At 49.2% G+C, this 15,877-nt stretch overlaps 1 protein-coding gene across 2 annotated transcripts; it reads right to left on the bottom strand.

Annotated features, from left to right (window-relative positions):
* Positions 1-2,934: 2,934 nt before the first annotated feature.
* On the bottom strand, positions 2,935-14,776 carry PRPS1 (phosphoribosyl pyrophosphate synthetase 1). 2 transcript variants are annotated; one of them, XM_027900692.1, is made up of 8 exons: positions 13,852-13,962; positions 13,204-13,377; positions 11,911-12,094; positions 11,467-11,565; positions 9,584-9,708; positions 7,683-7,856; positions 6,748-6,907; positions 2,935-5,008 (listed from the first exon to the last, which is right to left on the bottom strand). In XM_027900692.1, the coding sequence occupies exons 3-8, from the start codon at positions 12,013-12,015 to the stop codon at positions 4,916-4,918; spliced, it is 756 nt and encodes a 251-aa protein (XP_027756493.1). In that variant the 5' UTR covers positions 12,016-12,094; positions 13,204-13,377; positions 13,852-13,962; the 3' UTR covers positions 2,935-4,915. The 2 variants fall into 2 exon arrangements, with proteins under 2 accessions (XP_027756493.1, XP_027756492.1); XM_027900691.1 differs by lacking the exons at positions 13,204-13,377; positions 13,852-13,962 and adding an exon at positions 14,478-14,776.
* Positions 14,777-15,877: the final 1,101 nt, after the last annotated feature.

The following is a 15,877-nucleotide window of genomic DNA, read 5'->3' as shown; positions in this document are numbered from 1 at the left end:
TTGGTGGTGCAGCCGCTGGCAGGGCCAGGTTTGGGGAGTGCCACAAAGCCAGGAGCTCCAAGCCCAGGCTGCCTTCAGGAGCATCCTTTAAACCCACCCTGCAGAGCCTGCATCACACAGCCCAGTCTGAGCTGAGAAATGGCTCATTTTCCCTGCACAGCCAGCAAGCAAAAAAACCACCCCTGCAGTTTCAAAATGAGCGCAGGAAATCCTTTTTGCCTTTATGCAAATAGTCAGACAAGTGTTTTACTGGGTGTTCACTCTCCGGCTGTGCACACCTTCCCCTCAGCTTCCCCCTCTTTCCCTGCCTGTTCTCCACACGCTTCTCCTTTGTGGATGCTGCAGTCTGCTGTAGCTTTTGTCCCTGGCAGGCAGCGAGTGCAAAAGAACCTGATGCCCATCCTCCCTGTGCACAGCCCCTCGCCAGCACCAGCTGCACCCAAAAACCCGATCACCCCCTGCAGCCGAGGAACAGCCCCCGGGCAATGTGCTGCATCTCCTCGATGCTGCAGCACTTTGCAAACCCCGGGTCTTTGTTTTGGGCACGAAACCACCACGATGGCCACGCAAGGGGCAGGGGAAAGGGATCTCCCCCTTCGTCAAACCAGTCACGGCCACACAGGCACCACCACACTCCCACAAACCACGGCCAGAGCAGCTTTAAAGCCAACCCTGCGCGCTGCCAGCAGGAGAGAGGTGGGGCTGCTGCTGGGGAGCTGTTAAAACCCATCTTGCACAAAGAACAAGAAAGGAGCTTATATCCCAGCAAGAGCTTTTCCCCCTGACAAATTAGCAAAGCCTCCTGCAACCGCACAACCAGCTCCTTTCTTACGTGTTTTGGCATTTCTGCTTTCAATAATTTACAACAAAAGAACTGAGACATCAACAGATGGGGGGGAAAAAACAGCCCTGACCTGAAACAGCACCGACTGACTGCCAGCCATTTTAGATGGGTTTTAAATCTCACACAGAACGAGGCTGCCAGAGCTCAGATACAGCCTCCCTGATGGCCATTTCCAGGAATGCCTTTTCCTCCGCACAGGAAGGAGGCAGGAGGTTCTCTCTGATCCGGGAGGTGTTTTCAGCCTCCTGACCTCTCCGCCTGCAGGACATCACAGCAGCCAGCCACCCCTGCCAGGCTGTGAGCCACTCTGCAGGGCCAGTTCACTTTCTTCTGTTCATTTTAAACCCCAGCCTCCTGCCGTGACCCCTCACATCCATCAGGGCAGGAGCCCCAGGAAGGCAGCAGCAGACTGGGGCTGTTGTGTCTCACAGCAGGGCTCATTCCTCCCATGGGTTTTGCTGCTCTCGGTAATTTAGGGAGGGCCTGGTTGTCAGCAGTGTTTCCCCCTTGTCCAATAGCAGCAAGCAAAGGTGCTTCCTCCAGATCACAGAAACACCGACTCCAGGAGATAAGGAGTCATCCGTACACCAGCAAGGCCGGAGGGAGCTGCCCCTGACAGTTGTTTTGAGATGTGTCTCATCCTGCTCCCTGCAAGGCACGCCTGGTTAGCCCAGCTCCCACCCTGTGCCTTAGCTCCAGCTATCAGGAAGACGAGCTGGGCAGGGATACAGGACTTCTGATTGATGTGTTCCCTGCTCCTGCTGCATTAACAGCAGGCAGCAGACAGACACGAGGTGGCTACTGGCACCAAGATCAGCATCTTCACACTCGCAGCCGCACTCCAGTTGTGCCTGTGGCACAGGGAGCTGCTGGAGCCCTGTCCTGCTCTTCCAGGTCTCCAACTGCAAAAGCACAGGCAGTGACTCCATTGGGGTTTTCTCCTGGGGAAGCAATGACTTGCTTTCTACTTCCAGAGCACCCTGCATGCTCCATGCTCACTCCAGCAGCTCTCCATGACTCTCCTGGGCAGGGAGAAGAGTGCTTTGATTTAATACATCCGTTTGCTAAAGGCAGACACGCTCCAACAGCACAAGTCAGCCACCACCTGCCTTCACGTGGCCCCAGTAATTAGGAAGTATCAGGAGTATTTTAATTTAGGGAAGGAAATTTAGTAAAATCTCCATTCCTTCTGATCTGAAGCTTTGAGAGCAGAACAACTTTCCCTCCTCGGGACAGTACTCATACCTATCTGTGCATCTCCCATGCTTTTTAAGAGCTGCAGTGCTGCCACGTGGCACTTGAAGCTCGTGCTCTCCCTCACTCCAAGCTGTATGCTTAATTGAAGTAACTAAGAAAACATTATATACACACCAACAGCAATGGTTACCTGTGTACAAATATTTGGCTGTAAAGCTCTTGTTCTGTTTCTTATCTAAGGAAGGTGAAATCTGTTACATCACCCTGACAACACCCACTCTGCTGTTTGAGGAGAAACTTACTCACTGGCCAGTACTGAAGGACACTTTAACAGATGAATGAATTATGATCCTCAGCAAATGTCTGCCTGAGGCCATGGTCATGTTAAATCTAGGCCTGGAAATCTACTGTGAGGCCAAAGACCTTTCCCTAGACCTGCCATCTCATCTTTCTGACTTAATTTACTCTCTCCCAGTCTGCAATACACAGTGAGAAAAAGGATCAGGGTTTAGTTAGAACAAGTGCTTCTCAGGACATAATCCTGCTCTGATCATCAGCTCTGTACAAGACACTTACAAATTCTTCACTTGTACTTGTTAAACTATTCAGGCTTCCCCCACCTGAACATTATGTGAACAAATCTGCTCAGATACATAATTAAACAGTACAAGAGAAACTGCACTACCACCTCTAATAATCAAGTCAAGGATATCAGAAACAGATAAAAACTGAAAAAGCTGAACCTCACAGTCAGCCCCATGCACCAGGGTTAAACCAGATGACCTTCCAAGGTCCCTTCCAAATAGAACTACTCCACGACCTGCCTGCCTTTCAAGCGACCCAGCTCACACATCCCTTAAGGTTTCCTCCGAAGCACTTACAGGCAGAGGCCGTGGTTTTTAAATAAAAGTTTAATTCCTTCATCAGGTCTTAACTTGGAACACAAATGCTGCTGGAAATCCTCGCAGTCCTGGCTCTCGGGGCAGCAGCAGGGTGGCAGCAGGGGCTCCCGAACAGGAGGAGGAATCACGGACTCTCAGAAGAGCTCAGTGCAGGATGCAAAGCAAGGAAGCAAGAGATGCACAGTTTCCAGACAAAAAACACCAATTCTTATACAAAAAAGAAAAGTCCTACACTAATAGAAGTGTTAACGTTGCCACAGGACAGGAGTTTAGGAAGGGAGAGAAGTCTTCAGTAAAAGGCACAACTAAAGAAGTACTTCCCTAGATTTTAACCAAGTCTTTCGGCTAGTTCCACTTATACCCCAGCCCCTAGCCTCTCAAAGCCATGCTGGTTACTCTAGAAAGTAATTTCAAGTTCCTTCTTTTCCCTTTTTCCCTTCCTCCAGCTCAAAAACAAATAAAAGAGGAGTGCTTGTAAAAAAACAAAAACAAAAACCCAACCGTATTCCCCCCCCCCACCCCTCCAAAATAAAACAGCTTGGTCTATAAACCGGTAAGAGTTCAAGAGAGACTCAGCAGTTTACCTTACGATTGTCTGGTACATTTTCTAAGAATTCAAGTTTCAGATGATAATTATTACATCTAAGAGCCTCAGCCAGCTCTAGTTTTGGTATTTTTCTCTCAGGCACTTTGTGGCCTGTCAGGTTGGTGTTAGATCTGCAGTTTTCCCTAGTACTTGTGTACCACCAGCCTCTTCAACCCGTTGCTGTGAGCACTCCTGAGCAGCATCACACCTACTCCAAAGGTTTCTTTGAGTTCCATAGCCCTGCAACCTGCAGTGCTCCTTGCCTTGAGCTATTTTATAAGCAGCAACACTTTGAAGGCAAGGCAGACAATGAGCAGGACAAACAAACAATGTGTCAGTAACTTACAGGACTGCAGGCAACGAGAGGCTAAGCCAGCTGGACACAAAGCTGTTGTGTATTAGGTCACCCCAGCGTCTGAGCAGGCACTTGCTAGATGCAACAACCGTGCTACTGTGGGATAAAGAGGCTTGGTTTACTACTGTACTGGTAAAAAAAAGGGTCAGGGGCTTGCACAGCAGGTCAAGGTGCAGCTGCAGTACATGACAGCAGTCCTCTAGTTGCTAGCAGGGCTAAAAGGAAGCTGTGAAACTGAGGAGCTGGTTTTAGCCTGCACTAGAAACCGAAGCACACAACCACCAATGAGTCCTCTACATACGAGAGAAAAGAACACTTGTCCAGGATGCACCTTCCCCACTGAGCTAACACAGCCCTGCACAGACTCTGCTCTCACCTTCACTTTGCTGCGTAGCACAATGAAGGGCATTTAATTTCATCAGCAATAAGAGGAATTCAAGTTTGCAAGCTACACTGATCTCCTGTCATGGGAGGAAGCTGTAGCAGAACCACCTCCTAGGTTTCTCACAGGGCTTCAAGTAGGGTCAAGCTTGGCCAAGACAGAAACCTTCCCCACCACTCTCCAAGGGCTCTCTCAGGTACAGAGGGGTAAGACAGCCAGCAGTCTCTTGGGCTCTTGCTGTAGATCCAGATCAACATGTCCTAGGGAGCTCTACTTCCCAAACAATTTAGGGTGCGCATGCCAGATCAGCTAACCCTGCCCACAGACAAAACCCTCTCCCTCCCCCCCTCAAAATAATTGTGGCAATTAGCCATGTGTCAGTCCTGCTCTCCACAGATCTGCAGAATTGAGTCAACACTACTGATGAGCCCCATGCACAGGGTTGCTGGTGGAGTTGGAGTGTTACAGAGATGAGCTTCCCCCCTCCAGCCTCCCAGTGCTGGGACCAGGGCCAGTAAGCCTGACTTAAGCAGGAGCTGTGGAGAACTGCACTGGAACAAGCAGAGTCTTCTACTGAACTTTACAACAAGCTGAACAACTTTTGGTTTTTAAAAAAAAAAGCCATACAAGCAGCAGCTGACATCTGTTGTTATAAAGGGACATGGCTGAACAGGTAGGAAACAGATTCCCCGTTATGAGTCCTCCTGATGGCCTCTGCAAGGATCATGGAGATGTCAATCACCTGGAGGGGAAGAAAGATGGATCAGCATCACTGGGAAAAGACATCAAGCCTGGAAGAACATCTGGGAAGTTAGGAAGAACTTAAAAGAATAAACTCATCACCAACATTTATAACATTCCAGATGCAGATAAAACTTCTATATATAATTGAGATTTAATTATATGTAAGCCTGAAGATACTCTACATATAGCACCACAAATATTATTTGACTGTTGATCCTTGTCAGCGTTAAGAGTCTACTGCCACTTTGCTTTGCTGAGAGTCATTAAGTCTGTGTACCCCGGGCCTCATTTTGTGCAGCCTGTACTTTTGTGTAGTCTAAATCAAGATTAGATCCCTTCCCCTGAGCCAAGAGGTTTTACCACCGCTGCCAGCAGTCTGAGAAATGAAGCTGCTATGCCACAGCTCAGCTCCTGGATGCTGTGCTGGCTCCATCTGGTGGGATCAGACAGCAACCAGGAGGGAAAGTCGAGTCTCAGTCAAATCCCAGCTCTGAGTCCCCAGCAGCTAAAGCATTTCTGTACATGTACCCTCAGTAAGAAGCCTCATGTTCATGGTATGCTAAGGAAACTAAGTGAAAGCCATATTTAACATTTCTGTCTTACAGATAGTTTGTCTGTGAAGGGAAGAAAGAAAGAAAGAAAGAAAGAACTCCAAAGCTGCAGAGCAGACAGAGCATATGACTCATGACAAATCCTTCAGTTCTGTATTCCTTAACATGGAACATCAGTGCAAAAGAGGTGTTAAATGAGAGCCTAGAAAACTGCTCCACTGCAATCTTTGGCTACAGCTATTTACACAATGATTGCCAGTTTAACATTTTGCCTACACCAGCTGTAGTGTGGTGCTTGAAAAGAAGTTGAACCATCAGGCATGTTTTAGATGTTGCAGGAATATCATCCAGAAGTTTGTGCTGAAAAAATGCAACCCAATAGCAGTTTGCCACCAGCTTGTAATGTACTTCCAAAAGCTCAAAAGTGACTGCAGCTTCAAACAGTTCAGCTTCCCTTCCACCAGCAGCCCAGCAGTGGGGGACCTGCTACACTCACACCACAGTGCCAGCTGAGTCTGAGCAGTGCCAGTCCCTTTCCAGAGCTTCTCCAAATGCCTGTGTCCTACATATTTGTGCTGTGAAGCCAAGGCCCATCTGGAATTAAATCTGGCCAAGGATGTCAAGGACAAGATGAAAGGCTTTTCCAAATACATCAGCAACAAAAGAAAAACAAAGGATAACGTGGGCCTGTTACTAAACGGAAGGAGGACCCTGGTGACAGGGGATGCAGAGAAGGCAGTTACTGAATGCCTGCTTTGCACTGGTCTGCACTGACAAGCAGGAGATCAGGCTGAAGGAATGCTGGAAGGAAGACTTTCCCTCGGTCAAGGAGGAGTGGGTTAGAAAACACCTGGGCAGACTTGACATCACTGCTCCAGAGGGCACACATCCAGCTGCTTGCTTACACTGTGCCCCCATTAAATCAGAGATCTGATCTAGGCAAAACAAACCCTGAAAAAAAAAATTTAATGAACTGTTTGAGATGAGCTGGATTAGAAGCTGCATTTCATCACTGTAACCTTTCTGTTACCCCGCAGCAATAGAATCAAGAGAACCAACCAACACTGACTGCAGTACCAATACAACTGCTGGCACTAGACAGTATTACAGGGTTTTCACCCCCAAAAGGTGAATAGCTGAGTGTTACCACCCCCAAGGAGTGACAGAAGAGAAAGCAGATGCTCACCTGGATTTTAGGGCACTGCTTCATCTTGTCCTCCTGGGGTATTGTGTTTGTGACTACAACTGCCTCAAAACAGGCATTGTTGATCCGAGAAATTGCTGGCCCAGAAAAGATCCCATGAGTTAAGATGGCATAAACTTTGGTGGCTCCAGCTGACACAAGCCTGTGAGGGTGAAGTAGAGGAGAAGGATGAGTAATTCTCAGCAAGTATTAAGCTGACATATATGCTTAGGAGACCCTTTGAGCCCCCTCTCCAGCCTACTATTGACTTGGGGGGAAAAAAAACCCCAAACAGTCTAACAAGTATCATGAAATCCAGCACAGGCAAAGCACACACTGAAAAGAACATTGTTCTTAGCTCTGGAACATCAGGAACAGATCATACAAATCACCTTCTGTGATCTTGCCTACACAAGGTAGCAGATATTTAAGACTGTGTTAATACTTTTACACTGTATTTAATAGAGTGTTTAACACTGAGTTAATATTTAACTGTGTTAATATTGACCACTATATTTAATAGAGGATTTAACACCGTTAATGATGCTGCATATGCTGGTGGTTTCTAGTGTAGAAGGCTTGAATGATACCAAAGTTTGAAAAGCTTACTTGTAATACAAATTGAAATGTATGATCTTCAGCTGATGGACCAGACAGCCTTGTTTTTACCTGGCATGGCCAGTGATGGTCTAGTCTCCTTTCTACACAAGCATTTTTCAAATAATAATAACAAAAAAAAAAGACACCATGGTTTTCTACCTACTCCCACTGTGAGAACTTTACCTGGGCTTTTTACCCATTTTGTCTGGCACGAGACAACCGAGGAACTGCAGGAGTCTTTGTGAGACCTGCCGTGCAAATCCTCCCATTAACTCATTACACGGAGCCTCCTAACAACAGGTTTCCCGGTTAGCAGAGCAGCAGGCAGCCCCACTCACTTGTCTGCAGCATGGCAGATGGTGCCACACGTGTCTGCCATGTCATCCACCAGGATGGCCACTCTGTCCTTCACGTCCCCCACCAGCACCATGCGATCCACCTCGTTGGCCTTCTTGCGCTCCTTGTGGATGAGGGCAAAGTCTACGTTCAACCGATCTGCAATGGAGGTCACTCTGAAGAGAGAACAGTTTCCAGACAACACTTAACTCCACACAACAGCTCCAGTCACATCCCTCTTAGTATCAAGCACAAACTGCACTAAGAGAAGCTGTCACCACATCTGCTGCTGCTCCCAAGCAATTATTAAAAGGCACTCTGCCACCTCAGTTTCCCTTCAAGCAGCTGAGCTGCAGTCTCTGGTCTAATCTCTCCCAGTGACAGCAATTAGATTAAGATAAAGGCCTTTCATCAAGACCAACGTAAACTAACTTGCATTTAAGCTGAAAACAAACCAGCAAGTTCAGCAAACCTGAGGTGATCCAAACACTTGGGAAGTTGTCATCTTTATAACACTACACTGGAGAGGTTTAGGGCTATGACAGGATCCACCTGCACTCTCGTAAGCATTCAATCATTGTGCACACAAGCACTGGCACAGTGACAGTGGCAGGGGTACACAAGCACGAAATGCAAGTCCACCACCTCACATTTATTTATCCCTCTTAAAGTGACCACAGAACAACCTTACCTGAGAGACCTAAACTTTATATATTGATACTGATGAACAGTGAAGAGTTTAAAAGCATTAAGGCTGGAAGGAACAAGATACGCCCACCACTAAGAAATTCTGGATTTGAGACAAGCAGACTCTTAACCCCACTAGATCAGACTTATCACTCTGGGAGTCCTATCCAAGACTGTCAAATTAAACTGCCCACTGAAGTATTTGGCTTTGCATATCTCCACAAAATACTGCACCAGCCAACATCGACACATTTCAGTTTAACTGGCTTTTGAGAAGGATTTTTTTTCAGGATTCAGATTTCATCTGGCTGACTTGGCACTTCCTATACTGTGTTATGCAACAAGCTACAGAAATAGCTGAATATACAGAAGGTCTTGCCCAATACATGGACCACAATGAAGCTGTGGAAGATATTCAGGGACCTACAGTGTTGGTGTCTCTTGGCTGTTTGTAACACACCACTTAAAACACTCTGAAGGCGTGAATCAGATTAGCACACATTTTGGTGTGACAGTCCTGGATTAAAGGACACATCTGCATCATATTGCATTACATAAAAGCATCACAGAAAAGCCTAGTTTCTCCCCAGAAGCACCTGAGAACATGCTGAACTGCCCACAAACTGGCATGTTTGTCTGCAGAAGGATGGGAGATTGTCAGACTATCAAAATAGAAATGTGCTATAACATATGCTGCTGCTTTTTAGAAAGCAACCATCTATCTTCCTCGCTTCTCAGGGAAGAGGAAGAGTGGCAGCAGGCTTAATTCACAGCTAGATATTCAAATCCAGGGTAACACAGTAAGAAAAGGCCTCAGTAGACTAAGCTTCATTCTGCAAAGAAAACAGCCTGGATAAAAATGTATCATTAACCAGCAGCAGTCACCTTGTCTTGGCACAGCTACACTATTTCCTCTTCAACTTGAGTAATTACTCGTCTACAAAACACTGGTTTAGTCTAAAGGATGTAGTAATTGCACAATTTCTACCTAGGCAGCTGTAATCCTAGAAGCTATTTAATCCACCATGTAGCCCGAGAAACCTTCTAAACATTCCCTAGAAAGCACACCTGACCACTCTTCACTGGCTGTCACAGACTGTCTGGGGAAGACAGGCTGGCAGAGGCAACACGAGTCTTCAAAATAAGGTCACAAGCACTCTCAGGAATTCCAGTAGACACAGAAGCAGCACCTCCAGCTGCCTGTCTGACAGCTTACCTCTTGGCTCCACCAGCATCTGGTGAGACAATGGTGCAGTTCTTCCACTCTGCAATATTCTCTTTGATCCATTTCAATACAGCGGGCTCGGCATATAAATTATCAACAGGGATATCAAAAAACCCCTGCAAGGAAGACAACAGGAACAGATGTAGCTGAAGGTCACACGCCAGAAATAGTTGTAAGAAGCCTTCTATGTGCTCAGCCATGTAGCCGTCACCTTTCCACAGCTTTCAGCTTTCGTTTTTACTTCCCTTCATGTAAGGGCAGTAGCTTTTGGGATACACAGAATAGTAATGCAAGGAGTCTTCAGAGCCAGGAATAGTTTAGCAGCATAAGTAACACTTTACATCTGACACCTCCACAACATGGAACTAGTTCTGTCCTAGGGGAGTGCAGAAAGCCAGCATCAAATGTACTCATTTCCAGAGCAGCTGGCTGCCTGTTTACAGAGTCAATCTCTAAAGCTCATTACACAAACTGTTCACATACACAAAACAGGCTTGAGTAACATCTGCCTTTAAACGAATGCAGCTGGTTCCACAACATTACAGTGACCCTGCAGAGTCCTCCAGGTAAACTTCAAAGGTCACTAAATGACAGAGATTAATCCTTAAGCAACAGGCTTGAGAGTGAGGGGCACTTCACCCAAGGTACAGGGGTAACAGATCCTTCCCACCATCATTCCTCCTGTGCTCAGCAACAGAGCTGCTGCAGGAACCAGGCTGAAAGCAGCCAGATGCTGGAAGCACATATACACAAATGATTCCTTTAAATCTCACCCACTGCTGCTGGGGAGAGGTCAACCCTGTGGCACACATCAACTCCAAGCTCTGAAGGAAGAGTGGACCCCCCTCGGGCTCAGTTATTTCATGATCTTTCTGAAAGTCTTCTCAGCTGTGCCCCCATGGTTTATTATTTTTTTTTTTTTCATCTGAGACAAAGTATTTCTGGGCAAATCATACTGAAGTGTGAATGACAGCACTTTCAACTGTTAAAATGCCAGCCAGCCCACCTCCTTCACCAGGCAGTAGGTACCTCACCCTTCTGGATTCAGAGTTTTCAGCGACACAACAGACATCCCTCCCTTAGCCACGCCCAGCTGGTGTCTTGGTCTCAGGGCACTCGCTCAAGGTGGAAAGAAATAAGACTAAATACAGCTTGCAGCTGCTCCTCTCCCTGGCACACGCTCTTGAGAGTTTCCTTACACAGCTCTGGCCACGACTTGAATTGCTCTGTAAGACTATTCTGTTCAGAAGCCAACAAAGCCTGTGAATGATTTTCAATTCACCAGCAGCTCGGGGGAGAACCAAAGCCAGCTTATGTGGGAGGATGGCACTGCTTGGACACCACTGGGACTGCCCATCTTGCCAGCAGCAAGTTATCAAATCACTGTCCTGGGCAACAGAACCCTCAGAAGCAGCTGTGCCAGGACACGTGGGGGCAGAGCTAACTGCTCACTTCCCTGGGGCCACCCAGTAAACACCAGAAAGCTCTACTCGGTATTTAAGGACACTCTTGATAAAGAGTCCATCTCCAATTCCTCAAAGTTCTAGCTAAAAATACACAGTGTCACTGAGTGGCAACAAAGCTGCAGAGATCATTTATTAGCCCAGTGTTCATTTACACAAGACTCCCTATGCTTGATCTGACTGAGAGCAACTACAATTTCATTTACAGATGAACCTGTTACCCACCTCCCCACCCTCTTCTGACTGACGCTACAAGTCCCTTCCAGTCCCAGATTCCCAAGTCTTGCACTGCTGTGTCCAAAAAAAAAAAAAAAAAAAAAAAAAAAGGAAAGAAGGCAGATGACTGGAAAGCAGGGCAGTCCAGATGCTCAGACTGGAGCTGGTAAGAACTTCCCTGATTTTAGCTCCTACCTGAATCTGAGATGCATGCAGGTCCATGGTGATTATGTGATCTGCACCTGCCACGGAGAGCATGTTTGCAACCAGCTTGGCAGAGATTGGAGCTCGACTCTAGTACAGAAAAAAAACCCAGAATTTAAGACAAGTTCAACTCCTCCATCAAGATGTCAGCCTTCTGCTTCCAGGCAATGATTCACAAGCAGTTACTAAAAGGAGCACTCATTAACATTGCATCTTTTCATCAACTGGTGATTAGAACTTGGTGTATTTTCAAAAAGAACTAAGATCTTTATAAAAAGATGAATTTGCACTCCTATGTCCTGAAGTTCAAAGAAATTAAAACAGGTTGAATATGCAGAAGAGGAGATAAAACTTCACCTAAAGCCTGTGAAGCAGACAGGACTTTCAAGGTGTGCATTCCCCTTCCCCACAGAAACCCTTTCCCACATCCCTTACCTTGTCCTTTTTGTCCTGCCGAGCGTAAGGGAAGCAGGGTATGACAGCTGTCACTCTGCTGGCTGAGGCAATCTTACAGGCATTGATCATGATGAGGAGCTCCATCAGATTGTCATTGATCTCCCCACAGCCGCTCTGCACGATGTAGACATCCTCCCCTCGCACACTCTCGCCTATTTCCACACTGGGAACAGATGAGGAAAGGAGAGTCAGAGCCAAATCCACGAGTTAAAAGCACAGCCATTACCTGTGCCTGCAGAGCAACCAGGGCCCTGCATTCCCAAGGGTCTGTGGGTGACAGTGCCACATCATCAGGGCTGGTTAGCAGGACCACTGCTGTTTGTTTGCTCAGTGGCTGTTTTACAGCACTCACGCATCCCATCTAATGGTCCAGCCAGCAAGGCTAACAGCACTCAGCTTGTACTCTTGATCTCAACACAAGCACGTAAACACCCCAGAGCAGGCCTTGCTCCCCCTGAATCACAAGTACAGCCACCTCTGAAAGCAGCAGTGTAAAGGAGGCAAGGACCACGGCCAGTCAGCAGACAAAGCAGGGTCAAACTGCTACCAGAGCTTTACTGCAGTCACCCATCAGATTCAGAGCCATAACAGCTCAAACAGAGAAAACCTCCAGCATTTCCCTCTGGAAAGGCTTTCAGGGTTAATTTCCTTCTGGATGCAACGCACACTAATCTGTGCTGATGAAGGCACTGAACACCAGCCAAAGGTCCTGTTTGCCAGCAGCAAAACGCCAGCTCCACTGCTTGAATCGAGGCACCTGCACCAGACACAGAGTGGGAAAGGCAGCAGCAGGAGGTTCATATGGGGCAACGATGCCAAAACCAGATTAACCACTGAGCAATTCCATTGCCTTAGTTCAGAGGAGCCTGCCACAGCCCTGGAAGCACCCAGAAGTCAGTCCACTGAGGACAAAGCTCTTCCATGGTTACTTTCCTGCTGCACTGGAAGTGCTCACCCACTCTGCAAACTGATGCCACATCCAGCTCCACGAACAATCACCCACCCCACTCCTAATGGCTTCACTTATAGAGCTCCTCAGGGCAGAATTCTAATTTTAATATTTCCTTATCTGCTTTTTCTCTCCTCCTCAACCCGTTTTTGATGACTTTTAGGTATTTATAGTCTTACTGCTCAAAATCCACCAGTGAGCTGCTGTCATTACTGCACCCTGACCTACAGCATTCACCAGTCTCTCACTGAGAGTTCCACTCAATGAGAACTCCAAAATTCAACAGCAATTAGCACACAAATGTCAGCTCCAACTGTACTTACTAACAGTTTAATATTAAGCTGATTCAAGACGCTGCTTGTCAAAAGTACCTGAACTATTCTGTTAAAAGAATCTTTCAGGGATGCATCTGCTGACAGTTTATCAGGGTAAATGAGATGTCTGTTAGGTCTTTAAGTCACATTATCTGCTGACATAAGAACCTTCTGGCCAGCCAACTGGATGTGCAAAGAGCAGTTAATAAAGAACAGTGAAACAGTGCAAAGGCTGTAAATCAAACAGGCTCTTTTCCCAACTCCTCTACAACTCTTTGTACCACCTCTGAAGTTTTCGTACCCATGCAAGAGAAACTTGATATTCTATGTCACCTGCACATCCTGGATTCTCCTGGAAAATAAAAAGTATTGTCTCCAGAAGAAAGGAGTAGGTTGGAGCAATCAGTCAAGGTTCTTTCATATTATACTGTGTGGTGCAGGCATGCTTAGTGTACTTCTCCAGAGCAAGCTCTGTGAGCTCTGAGAAACTTTTAACCTCTTTTTTAGCTTCATGTAGGATGCCAGCAAGGCTTACAAGGCACAGATACATAACTCAAGGTGAATCCTACGTTTCAGAGCTTGAGGGGGAACACAGACTGCATGACTGAACAGTTTTATCAACGCTTTTAAGTCCTATTTATCAGTACTTTTAAATACCAATACTTTTCGAGATTTTGGTGCTCTGCAGAGTAGTTTAGAGGCACCAGCTAGACGGTAAGCACAAAACTGTCAAGCATCAAGTCATCGCAGTCTGCACTGAGGATGAAGAGCCTGATCAACGCCGGTGGAAGCTCGGGAGGTGCCGTCCCAGCAGCTCCTGCCCTTGGGTCGGAGAGGGCAAGGTGCGGTTGGCGAAGTCCACTGCTCCAACACCTGGCAACGCGGGCAGGTGACACGATTCCATGTGCGGGAGCCTCGCACCGCCCCAAAGGGTTTGGGAAGCCCCAAACCCGCCGTTCGGGGCAGGCCCCGAGCGCTGCGGCCCGCACATGGCTCCGCGCTCAGGGGGCACCGCGGCCCGGGCTGGCCCGCACGGAGACCCGGCCGTGCCCGCAGGGAGCGGCCGGGATGCTCCGGAGGGCCCGGCGGTAACGGGAACCGGGCGGGAGCGCTCCAGGGACGTGTCCAAGCACGGCCCCGCCGCTCACCGGCCGGGCCCGGCCGCAGGGCCCACGAACTACAGCCCCCATGAGACCCCGCGCGGCGCCCCGCGGACCCCCAGCACCGCCGCGCCGCGCGGCCCGCCGGGAGCTGTAGTGCGGCCGCGCCCCGCCCCGCCTCACCATGTCTCCTGGTTGCTGAACTTCTTGGTGACCACCTTGCCCAGCTCCAGGCCGAGGCGGTCGGCGATCTTCTGCGACAGGTCCTGGTGCGAGCTCCCGCTGAAGATCTTGATGTTGGGCATGGCGGCGGTTGCACCGGCGGCGCCGCTCTTCCCCTCGTGCTGCTCCTCGCTCCGCCTCGCAGCGCCCGCGGCTGCCGCGCGGGGACCCGCCCGCCTCCTGCGCGGACGCGGCACGGTGGGCGCAGGTCACGCCGACCGCCCCTACGCCGCCATCTTACCCCTTCCCGCCCGCCGCGCAGCCTCTTTATAGGCTCCGCGCCCCGCGGACACGCCCCCGCGCGCTCCCCATTGGCTCCGCCGCGTTCGGGGGCGGGGCCTTCCTCCCTCTCGCGGCGGCGGTGGGCGCGGCTTGGGCTGTCCCCGCGCCTCGCGGGGGCGGGGGGTGCGCGCGCGCTCTCTCTGGGGGCGGGGCGTAGAGCACGAGGCTGCTTGCGATTGGCCGTCGCCTGCCGACCTGTACTGCGATTGGCCAGGCCGGCCCGCCCCGGCGGCGCTGCCCCACGTGTCCCGCGGCGGGCGCCGCCGCTCCCCCCCCCCCCCCCACGAGCGGCCATGATGGCGGCCCCGTCATGGCGGGGGGAACGGAGGCGGAAAATGCCGCCGGTGCCGCCTCAGGGCGCTGCGCCCGCCTCCCCCGCCGGCCCAGGGGCGTCCCCGCCGGCGGCAGCGGGGCCCCGCGGCGCCGCGGCCGTGTTTACCTCAGCATGCCGGCCAGCCCGCGCCCGCTGCGTCCGTCCGCCGGCGCCCTGCGCGGCGCTGCGCGGAGCTGGCGTCACCCCGCGGGCCGCGCGTGAGGCGGTACCGGGTGACACCGGGTGGCACCGGGCCCGCCGCGGCACCGCCGGGCCCCGGCTGTGCCCTCCGAGGGGTGTTGTTATTCCGGATCAGTGTTAAAACCCGCGTGGGTGCTGTGGGAACAGGCTGTTAAAATTCTAAGTTGTTTTTTTACATTTATAATCAGTGTTTTGTACCCAGCTTTACACTGAATTATATATAAGATTCCTATATAAAAAAAAGAGTATATATATGTACATATATAACTATATATATATTAGCTACAAATCTATCTACTATATCTAATTATACATATACAATACATATCTAACCACAGACTAATACCCAATTAGCCTTCCGTGAATGATCAGCCTGTAGGAGGTCACATTATGCAGATTAGTTTATCTTTGGCAAAAAATAAACATTGTGCTTAACGGCTTTTAACCTTTAAACCTGGGTATCACAGAATGTTCTGGGTTGGGAGGGAATCACAAGGATCGTGAAGTCCAACCCACAGGAAACCATCACAAGGATCTCACCAATGTGATTTTTATTGTGGTTTGT

This window comes from Empidonax traillii, unplaced genomic scaffold (genome assembly GCF_003031625.1).
Source record: "Empidonax traillii isolate 1590-97213 ecotype Southwest subspecies unplaced genomic scaffold, ASM303162v1 scaffold746:size489142, whole genome shotgun sequence".
Taxonomy (NCBI): Eukaryota; Metazoa; Chordata; class Aves; order Passeriformes; family Tyrannidae; genus Empidonax; species Empidonax traillii.
The sequence above is the reverse complement of the archived record's forward strand: the minus strand, read 5'-3'. Positions and strand labels throughout refer to the sequence as shown.

Coding starts and splice junctions, on each gene's coding strand:
- PRPS1 (XM_027900691.1), bottom strand. CDS start 14,599: ATGCCCAACATCAAGATCTTCAGCGGGAGCTCGCACCAGGACCTGTCG. Junction 11,566..11,910: donor GGCAGGACAAAAAGGACAAG/GTAAGGGATGTG, acceptor TTTCTGTACTAG/AGTCGAGCTCCAATCTCTGC. Junction 9,709..11,466: donor TGCATGCATCTCAGATTCAG/GTAGGAGCTAAA, acceptor TCTTCCTTGCAG/GGGTTTTTTGATATCCCTGT.